The sequence below is a fragment of the Phyllobates terribilis genome, unplaced genomic scaffold (assembly GCF_046119375.1).
Source record: "Phyllobates terribilis strain yellow unplaced genomic scaffold, ASM4611937v1 Scaffold_5__5_contigs__length_657084704, whole genome shotgun sequence".
Taxonomy (NCBI): domain Eukaryota; kingdom Metazoa; phylum Chordata; class Amphibia; order Anura; family Dendrobatidae; genus Phyllobates; species Phyllobates terribilis.
Window position 1 is genome coordinate 173,586,231 of NW_027362765.1, and position 10,549 is coordinate 173,596,779.

The window sequence follows — 10,549 nt, forward strand, 5'->3', positions numbered from 1 at the left end:
AGGTTCTTATGGTCAGTAATACCAGTAATAGGATGGACAGCCCCCTCTAACCAATGTCACCATTCTTCGAACGCCAAATTGATCGCCAAAAGTTCCCTATTACCCACGTCATAATTTCTCTCCGCCGAAGACAATTTTTTTAGAAAAGAAAGCGCATGGACGCCATTTACCAGGGGAAGGACCCTGAGACAACACAGCCCTAACCCCCACATCCGACGCATCAACTTCCACAATAAAGGGTTGGAAAACATTGGGTTGACTAAGTATAGGTGCCGTGGCAAAATAAGTCTTTAAGGAAGAAAAAGCCTGGAGGGAGGCATCCGACCATTTTGAAAAATCAGACCCCTTCCTAGTCATGTCAGTAAGGGGTTTCATGGTTACTGAGCAATTTTATAGATGAATTTCCGGTAAAAATTAGTAAAGCCCAGAAAACGTTGTAGAGCCTTCAGGTTCTCGGGACAGTTCCAATCAAGGACTGCGCGGATCTTCTCCGGGTCCATCCGAAAACCCGAAGATGACAACAAGTACCCCAAAAACTGCACTTACTGAACGGCGAAAACACATTTTTCCAGTTTGGCAAATAGTTTCTTATCCCTTAATATCTGGGGCACCTGTTTAACATGCCCCCGATGGGTTTCAAAATCAAGTGAGTAAACCAAAATATTGTCCAGATAGATCACCACAAACCTCCCCACCAAATGATGGAAAATATCATTTAAGAAATGCTGGAACACCACAGGTGCATTGGTCAAACTGAAAGGCATAACCAGACTCTCGAAATGCCCTTCAGGGGTATTGAACGCTGTTTTCCATTCATCTCCTTCTCTGATTCTAACCAGATTGTAGTCTCCCCTTAAAACCAGCTCAGAGAATACCTTAGCTCCCACAACCTGGCTGAACAAATCTGAAATCAGAGGAAGAGGGTATGGATCTCGGATGGTAATTTGATTTAATTCCCGGAAATCTAAACAGGGACGTAGGCAGCCATCTTTTTTCTTCACGAATAAGAATCCTGCCACCACGGGTGAAGATGAGGACCTGATGTGTCCCTTCTCCAGACTTTCCTCAATGAAGTCTTTCATGGCTTGTCTCTCAACGCCAGAAAGATTATACAGTCTGGACTTCGGTACTTTAGCTCCGGGGGTCAGGTTAATTGGACAGTCATATACCTGATGAGACAAATCCTGACACCCCCTCTCAGAAAAAAACATCCTTAAAACCAGACAGAAAAGCAGGTAATATTTCTGTAGAGACTGTAGCAAATGAAATATCTAAACAGTTTTCATGGCAGTAATCTCCCCATTCAATGATCTCCCTGGCTTGCCAATCCACCAACGGATTATGTTTCACCAACCAGGGAAGACCCAAAACAATTGGGGTGGGAAGACCATCCAGGACAAAGCAAAGGATTATTTCCCAATGAACTGACCCCACCCTCAGTTTTACATTATGTACAATCTGAATTAATGCTTTCTGTGCAAGTGGCGCCGAGTCGATGGCGAACATGGGAATAGGCTTAGCTAAAGTACAGCAAGCAAGACCATGAGTTTTCACAAACTCAGCATCAACCATGCTGACTCCAGCTCCACTAACAAACACAGAAACTTTCTAGGTTTTGCTCTCTAGCACCGCCTCTGCTGTTAGGACAAACCAGGAACTGCAGGTTGGCGATAAATGCACCCCTTGCTTATCCAACTCTAGACTTCCAAGGGTTAATCAAGTTTCCTTTTGCTTAGAACTTGAAGGAGAGACCCCAGTAGAATGTCCCTTTTTCCCACAAAATATACACCTTTTTTCTTGTAAATTTCCATGGAAATGTATGATGCAGAGGCACCCCCTAACTGCATCGGTTCCTCCACCTCCCCCAGTACTGGTTCACTGCCTCACCCGGCAGAGGTACATAACCCCGACGAGAAGGCCCCGGAGAAGGTAGACTCACCCGCCTATACTGAAGGCGTCTATTAATACTTATAGCCAACGACAAGGCAGCCTCTAAGGACTCAGGGGTTTCATATACTGCCAAAGCATCTTTCAACCTTTCAGTAAGGGCCTCACAAAATTGGCTTCTAAGGGCTGAGTCATTCCATTTAGAATCCGTTGCCCAGCTACGGAACTCAGAACTGTACGTCTCCACTGACAGATTTCCCTGCTGAAGGTGACGTAGCCTAGACTCAGCCAAGGCGACTCAGTCAGGGTCATCATAGATGAGGGACAGGGCCCCAAAAAAACCCTCCACAGACAGGAGAGAAACCGAATCCTGTGGTAAAGAAAAAGCTCAGGACTGCAGATCTCCCTGCAGCAGTGAGATCACAATTCCCACTCGTTGCTCCTCACTTCTGGAGGAGTAAGGACGAAGTTTAAAGTAAAGTTTGTAGGCCTCCTTGAACACAAAAAACTTGTCCTACCTCCTGAAAACCTGTCCGGGAGGGCAACCTTGGGCTCAGGCTGGACAGGCCTACCTGCAGAGACCCCCACATTAGCGACTTGTAGCCGCTAATGCTGTTGCTGAATTTCACAGCGGAGGTCATTCACCACCAGAAACAGTCCGCGCAACTGCTCTGAGAGCTCTGCAGCTAAACCCATACCAAGGGAGAAATGGAAAAAAAAAAAACACGCCCGAAAAAAAACAACACACAAATAAACCCAAGTGTCAGGTTTTGTTTTTTTTCTAAATGTGCACGGCCGGTGATAATGTCACGCAAGGTGAGGGAAAGACTAAGTGCAACACAAAGGGAAGAGGGGGAGGGAGCCCAGACAGTAGGGAAAGAGGGAGTGAAGACCTCCTAGGCTGATCTAATATCACCTAATCTCCCCTATCATCCCTATATTGGTTCCTCACCAATCGTCGCACAGGAACCTAAACCCTGTGTTTCCCTAGAGCTTGGCCCTGGATAGGGAAGGGGGGGGGGTGAGCACTAGTCAGTCCCCACTAACAACTAAAGACAAATTGGGAGACAAACACGGATAAAAGTAATTTAGCTTGAGTCGACTTCAGAGAGATTACACCACACGTCTTCCTAGCACCTGAGAGGAAGTAAGCAGACTGCAATAGCACCAAGCCTTCACAAGGGAACATGTGAATATCACTGGCACCTCCCTGTAACAGACAGAAAGTATTTAAACACCCAGGCCTGAGTGTCAATTAGCAGGAGGGAGGTAGCTGCTGGGTCCTAGAGTGAGAGATCTAAGAAGGTGTCTGTAATGCCAAACAAAGATATTTTCTGCAACCAACTGCAGGGTAACTGTCTGTCACATCTGACACACCAACGCCAAATACAGCCCTGATCACATGTACTGATAATGTGGCACCACCTAGTGTCACAAGCAGAGAGAGTGATCACAGACATGGATGTAACATGCAGATATCGACATTTATTATCTGGTTATTTTACTCACTTGTATAGCGCCATTAGTTCCACAGCACTTTCCAGACATCAGTATCTTATAACCTTTGATTTTTATTCACAAATATGAGGCCTTTGTTACTATAGAACAGAAAAATAGAATTCAAAACTCAAGTGTAAACCATTTAATAACTGTATAATTTTTGAGATGCTGCAAATCTCATCTTTGACCTCTTAACATTTCCCTCTGTTATGCAGAACATTGCACAGATAAGCAAGTTCCTAATTACAGAACCCATATTGTCGCTGTGAAGCTTTCACTACATTACTTCCAGTGGCGACATCGGCAACACCCGCAGACCCCTCTCTCAAATTTGTGACTTAGCGAGCATCTTTATAATCTGACACTCCTAAAACTAACATCCTGTCATTTCCTCTCTGAAGTTATAAGATAGAGGGGTGGAGGATGACAGAATGAAAAAAAAAATGAAAGGAGACAGATATCTGACATTACAAGAAGTAAATAGCAAAAAGATAGGAAAACTAAAGAGCAGCGACTGAACGAGAGGAGAAGTCAAGCGGCACTGAACAGAAGAGACTAGACAGGAGGACACTGAAGAGACAAGCTATAGTATAGGCTCTGATGACATCTGATTTATCATTATAAGACACTATTGACGGACACGTGAGACCTCAGGAAAAACTTCTTTAAGATCATCGAGGAAGCTTTCAAGATCAAAACTTCAATGTAGATCTCAAATCAAGAGGAACTTCAGAGAAGAACAAAAAGAACATATAGACTAGAGAATCCATCATCATCTACAGCTTGCTGCACACACCAAGGATGAAGTTTGTAAAACTACAATAAAAGTGTGGAAGAAGTTGGAAAAGGTACAAGGAAATGTGTAGAGAATACGAGGATCTGCACATATTGACTTTTACATATGTACAGACCAAACCCAACCAAGATCTAAGGGACACACCACTCTTGGAACCATCTATGCACTCCCATTATAAAGAAGGGCTTGATTTTAATTTATCTTCTGCCAGACCTGACCTCGGTTTATCAATGTCCCCCGTGACTGCCACTCCTGAGGCCCCAATCAAGCTTGGTGTTTGTGCCAAATCCTTAGTGTCATTGGCCTACGTCCTTCTACTTTTGGCTGGAATTTTGGGCAACACTTTGGTCATAAGGGTACTGAGGAGCATCCGTGATGGACGAAGTGTTCAAGCCTCACTTAGTCACCATATATGTAGCCTTGCATGCTGTGACATTTTGCAGCTAGTACTGGGCATCCCAGCTGAGTTATATGGCAGTATCTGGAGTCCTTTTCCTTGGCCGCTGGGATCTGTTGGATGCTCTGGCTTCTATTACTTATGGGAAGTGCTTTGCTATGCGGCTATATTCAATGTATTGTCTTTGAGTTATGATAGACACCGTGCAACCTGTCAACCTTTAAGCCTTCACATACGTCAGTCGTCGAGGGTGCGCTTACGCATTTGCTTTCTATGGATAGCTTCTCTGCTTGCTGGTCTGCCTGTTCTTTTTTCCATTGGCGTGGAAAACATCAATGTTAAAGCAGTTGAAGACAAGGACGTATCAGTATGTACCCCATTAAGCCCATGGGTAAAGCTCTTTAAGGTCAGTGTCTGGGCATCCTTCCTCACATACCTAGGTGTATTATTGGCGGTGGCCATAACCTGCTGGAACATCAGGAGAACTCTACAGGGGAACAGGAACAACAGTTTGGAAATTAGAGGACCTAATGGATCTATACAGCAATTGGGCAGGTTTAGTGGTGGAAATGTGGCTGTCCGCAGACAAAATGCCAGACTGCTAGGTAAGTTCTGAGCTAGTAAAATGTGGGTTCCTATTGGCATCTGCTGAAGTTTTTTCTTGCACTAGTTTTCTAGAATTTCACTCCCAAGGCAGGCACAGCTATACAATGAGGGCTAATGGGAGAACAGCAGAAATATCAAGTTTCATGTTCTCTATTCGAAGTTTTCTTTCCCTCACTAAATATATTAAAAGACCTATTTCATCAGAAAATCTGAAGTCAGCTTTAAGGACCAAAGACTTACTAATGAGCTCATCTTCAGTTTTGGAGTGTGGCACTCAGCTGAGCACTTCTCCCCTTTTGTTTTAGTGATCGGTGGGAGTCTCAGCACCTGAACCCTCACCAATTAAAAAGTTTTGACACATGTATATAGCATGTCAAATGTTTTCTGAAGGTGTAGTTACACTATACTGTATATAGTGTATAATATATATATATTATATACACACACACACACACACACACACACACACACACACACACACATACACACACACAGTACCTTGGGGTACTGTTACTTAAGAAATGTCAATGTATTTCACTCTTTGCTATAAATGAAACCTTCCCCCTTATATGATTTTCTATTGGACCTATACATAATTTATACGGTTAATTTATAATTAAAAAGGCTAATTTGTGGTAGGCGGGAACTTCGCCCTGGTGTGAACCTTTGATACTCTATTCAGCTGTTATCTTAAGGGGTATTCCTATCTTGCTGTAATCTTCTTTGACAGTTGGAAGGTATGTTTAAAGGGGTATTCCTATCTTGTATATATATTGTATGGCAAATGTGGGCTGCACTAATGGCACCTACATGAATAGGCTTTTAACATGTGCCGTACCAGTGGAGTGATGGGGAGAATTCCCATTCTTTTGTATAAGAATGCCAACCCCTCTCTACTCTTCTTGAGATATATGCAGGTCTCACTAATAGGACCCACATCTACTGTACATTTATGGCATATCTTTTGGATGCGCCATAAATGTATAAGATGGGAATACCCCTTTAAGTTATTGTGACAACCACTAACTGTATCCGACATAATAGCCATAGAGGTTGTCAGTTACCTTTCCACAGGACCTAAATAGTATATAAATCTGTAATGGTATGCTGCATTGTACTGTAATATTTTTCGAATTATATTGGTTTTACAATTTTATCTATGAACCAGGAAGATTAGGATGAGCAGTGAGATATGTCACCACCAGATACATTTGAAATACTCTGCGTTCTCTATTACTTCTCAGTTGTTGTTTGTTTTGTTTTTTTACACAATATACATAACCCACTCATTTTATTCGTTTTATCTTATTCTGCTTTTTGGTAAAGCCACTAGGTGTAGTATGTGCTCACAGCATGAAGTTTCCATAAATATAGACTACTGCATCACTTCCCATGGCATGCACTGTAATATGGCCCTATAGGACCACGCTACAGACATGGACATTTTTTTCTTTCATGTAAAATTGGCTCACATAGTCAGAATTTTATATTTTTATGCTGCATATTTTTGTTATTTTTTCTGTGCATGTTTTTATATATAGGTACCATATATAATGAATGTTTCTGGACACATCTGTTGTAATACACTCTCTCTAATTCCAGGCTGTATTGTAGGTGTGCTGGCGGTGTGCTGGCTACCATTCCAATCACGGAGGCTAATGACTGTATTGAGGAGTAAAGATCAATGGACAGAGACCTATTACCGCTCTTATATCACCTTACAGCCCATTACTAATAGTTTCTACTACCTCAGTGCTTGTCTTACCCCACTGTTGTACAACTTGACATCCCGTAAGTTCCGCAGAGCCTTCCTACATAGCATCACCCCCTGCACAAAAGGATCTCCTCCAGAATCTGGATCCTGGGAGATACAAGCAAGAGGCCAAGGAATCAGACTGTCCACAATAGGTCAAGAAGCAAGTGATATGTTATAGATTATATTCAGATGTGTCTTGTTCTATTTGATTGCCCCAAATGACAATACCTGATTTGTTGTATATCCTCCTTTACATGAGATATATAACTGGCTGTAAGGCTAGCAGTGTTGCTTTTATTTTTTGTCCCAACAATTTAAGCCAGCCAACTGATTGACAAGAGAGATATCGATTGGGCATGTCCGATTTTGGACCGACTATCGCTTTTGTCTCCCCGAGATAAGCCGCTGGCAGGGAAGATCTCAGGGAGCTCTGGCTCCCACCCATAGATCTTAACAGCTCATTTACATATAATAAAAATGTTGATTTCTCTAGAATAGGACACTAGATCTCAGATATCAAGGTATGATTTTATTCAGCTTTTTATGACCTGCATGTCCATATAGATAGCTTAGGAGTGCTGACCCCACTGACAGAGTCCCTTAGGCTATGTTCACAAGTTGCTTTTTTGCTGTGTTTTTTTTTCTGCGGCCAAAACCTGATCTCTTGGTAGTAAAAAAAAAAAAGCTGATTACAAAAAGGTTTTGCTGCTTTTTTTATATGTGTCGTGTCTACAGTACATGTTTAAGAAAGTTAGTTTCATTCACCAAAAAAGCAGAAAAAATGCAGCAAAAACACATAGTTGTGTTTTTTGCTCTCTCATTGCTTTCTATGGTGAAAAATTGCTGCAAAAACTCTGAAAGAATTGACATGCTGCAGTTCTCAAAAAAGCAAGTTTCCCAATTCAGTCAGGAAAAAAAAGCAATCGTGTACATGAAATTTCTAAAATCTCATAGCTTTTGCTGGTACTGTAAAAATCAGCTTAAAATTTGCATTAAAAAAAAGGTTGCAAAAACACAATGTGTGAACATAGCCTTACTCTCCTGCTATCGTCTATTTTATACTCTATTGTGTATATTCAATGAACCCCTAAAATAAGGGAGGGGATTTTTTAATATGCAGTAGGAGGAACGCATAATGAGAATAATAAAATCTTCATATACAATATATTTTGTCTCTTTCTCTCTCTATGTCTAACAATAATACAATTAGCTTGAATAACAAGTGCGCATGTTCCATTGAAAGATCCCCTAAACTCTGACTCTGTTAAAATGTTGCCATCAAGATGTGATAATTGACATCTCCTATGAATTACTTTATTGGAATTAAGGAGTGAATTAGGAATGAAGTAAGTGAAACTTTATGATGGAAAATGTTTCCTGTGGGTTATCATTTTGGGATTTATTTCATTACAGTCTAACAATAAATTTATCAGTTGCAAAATGTATAACTCCCTCCCTCCCCACAATCATCAGAAGAAAGAGAACACAAAAAATAAAACAAAAATCAATTTTATTTTGCAACATAATATGATGATTTATATTTAATTCTATAATTTAGAGATTTGTTTTATTCTCCTAAAATAATGTTTTATGTTCTGATATAATATTTTACCATTTAAAGGTGTGTGATGTTTTAAAGTTATCAGCTATCCATAGGGTAAGTAATAACTTGGTGATCGCGAAAGGTTCAACTGCAGGGGCTTCAACCCACCCTGAGAACTGGCACTGAATAGAGCAGTGGTTGAGCGAGCGCACTTCCAATAGATTGTCAATGAGACTGTCGAGGATGGCTGAGCACTGTACTCCTGTACTATCTCCTGCAGCCCCATAGACAAGGAATAGTGTGGAGGTGTGCATGCTCATCCTTTCCTCCATACATTGGCTGTTCGGAATCCTGTTCCCAGGATAGCTCGAGGTCCTTGAAGTCAGAACCCCACTGATCAGCAAGTTATCGCTTATTCTGTGGATAGGTAATACCTTCCAAACTTGGTACAAACCCTTTAACTTATTTCGCTTTAACTTTTAAATATTAAAATATATTTAACTATACTTATTATGGAAACAACCCATTGCATTTCTGTATCCATCACAAGACTAATACCGCGGACATCTGACAGACTCCAAGGATTTGCAGGGGGCATGTGGTGGTCTTTTGCAGTTTCTGTTATTTTGATGGGAAGAATTATGCTACATGCAATTATATTTTTCATGTCAGACCAGCTGGAGCTTCCTATGTGTAAGTCACTTTGCACACTACATACACAGGTTATGGATTATATTCACAGTATCACCGTATATAGACCAGGGGTGGGGAACCTCTTCTCCGGCCCCTGGGCAGATTCCCGGGGACTGAAGTGCTCCGTCCGGCAGCTACGTTTTCATGGCTGCCGGCCCTTCAATTTCTTATTAGTTTGCAAGCACGATCATTCAGCGATCACTACAGGATGCTGCGGCACGTGCAATGGAAGATTACGTCGGTCAGGGCGTACTCTATGGGCGGAGTTAGAGCACAATGCGCTCCAGTCCCACAGAAGACAGTTGCAGAGTCTGCTGCGATGTGTATTCCCCAACCCAGTGTCTCCAGGGATGTATATGCCCCAGCCCAGTGTCTCCAGGGATGTATGTGTCCCAGTCCAGTATCTACAGGGATGTATATGCCCCAACACCGGTGTCTCCTGTCATGTGTATGCCCCAGCCTCGGTGTCTCCTTTTATGTGTATGCCGCAGCTGTGGTGTCTCCTGTGATGTGTATGCCCCAGCCCCAGTGTCTCCTGTCATGTGTATGCCCCAGCCTCTGTGTCTCCTGTTATGTGTATGCCCCAGCCTCTGTGTCTCCTGTTATGTGTATGCCCCAGCCTCTGTGTCTCCTGTTATGTGTATGCCCCAGCCTCTGTGTCTCCTGTTATGTGTATGCCCCAGCCTCGGTGTCTCCTGTCATGTGTATGACCCAGCCTCGGTGTCTCCTGTTATGTGTATGCCCCAGCCCCGGTGTCTCCCATGTGATGTATATACCGCAATCTCGGTGTCTCCTGTGTGATGCATAAACAGCAATCTCGGTGTCTCCTGTGTGATGCATACACAGCAGTCTCGGTGTCTCCTGTGTGATGTATACAGCAGACCTCCCACTGCTTGAGTTCTAGAAATACAACGTGAGCAGTGATGAATTTCCCACTGTGAGGAGACCTGCAGTGTAATATACACTGCTCAAAAAAATAAAGGGAACACTCAAATAACACATCCTAGATCTGAATGAGTGAAATATTCTCTTTGAATACTTTGTTCTGTACAAAGTTGAATGTGCTGACAAAAATCACACAAAAATCAATGGAAATCAAATTTATTAACCAATGGAGGCCTGGATTTGGAGTCACCCCCAAAATTAAAGTGGAAAAACACACTACAGGCTGATCCAACTTTCATGTAATGTCCTTAAAACAAGTCAAAATGAGGCTCAGTATTGTGTGTGCCTCCACGTGCCTGTATGACCTCCATACAATGCCTGGGCATGCTCCTGATGAGGTTGCGGATGGTCTCCTGTGGGATCTTCTCCTAAACCTGGACTAAAGCATCCGCCAACTCCTGGACAGTCTGTGGTGCAATGTGACGT

At 42.4% G+C, this 10,549-nt stretch overlaps 1 protein-coding gene across 2 annotated transcripts; it reads left to right on the forward strand.

The window, feature by feature from the left end:
- The first annotated feature begins 3,660 nt into the window (after positions 1 to 3,660).
- Positions 3,661 to 8,656, forward strand: LOC141271018 (G-protein coupled receptor 39-like). 2 transcript variants are annotated; one of them, XM_073681123.1, is made up of 3 exons: positions 3,661 to 4,197; positions 4,236 to 5,185; positions 6,789 to 8,656. In XM_073681123.1, exons 2-3 carry the CDS (start codon positions 4,246 to 4,248, stop codon positions 7,118 to 7,120), a joined length of 1,272 nt encoding a protein of 423 aa, XP_073537224.1. In that variant the 5' UTR covers positions 3,661 to 4,197; positions 4,236 to 4,245; the 3' UTR covers positions 7,121 to 8,656. The 2 variants fall into 2 exon arrangements, with proteins under 2 accessions (XP_073537224.1, XP_073537223.1); XM_073681122.1 differs by having other exon boundaries at positions 3,661 to 5,185.
- Positions 8,657 to 10,549: the final 1,893 nt, after the last annotated feature.

Bases quoted from the DNA above. Each gene is read 5' to 3' on its own strand.
- LOC141271018 (XM_073681122.1), top strand. From the start codon at position 4,246: ATGTGTAGAGAATACGAGGATCTGCACATATTGACTTTTACATATGTA. The intron at 5,186-6,788 runs GTAAGTTCTGAG...CTCTAATTCCAG, and splicing joins ACAAAATGCCAGACTGCTAG to GCTGTATTGTAGGTGTGCTG.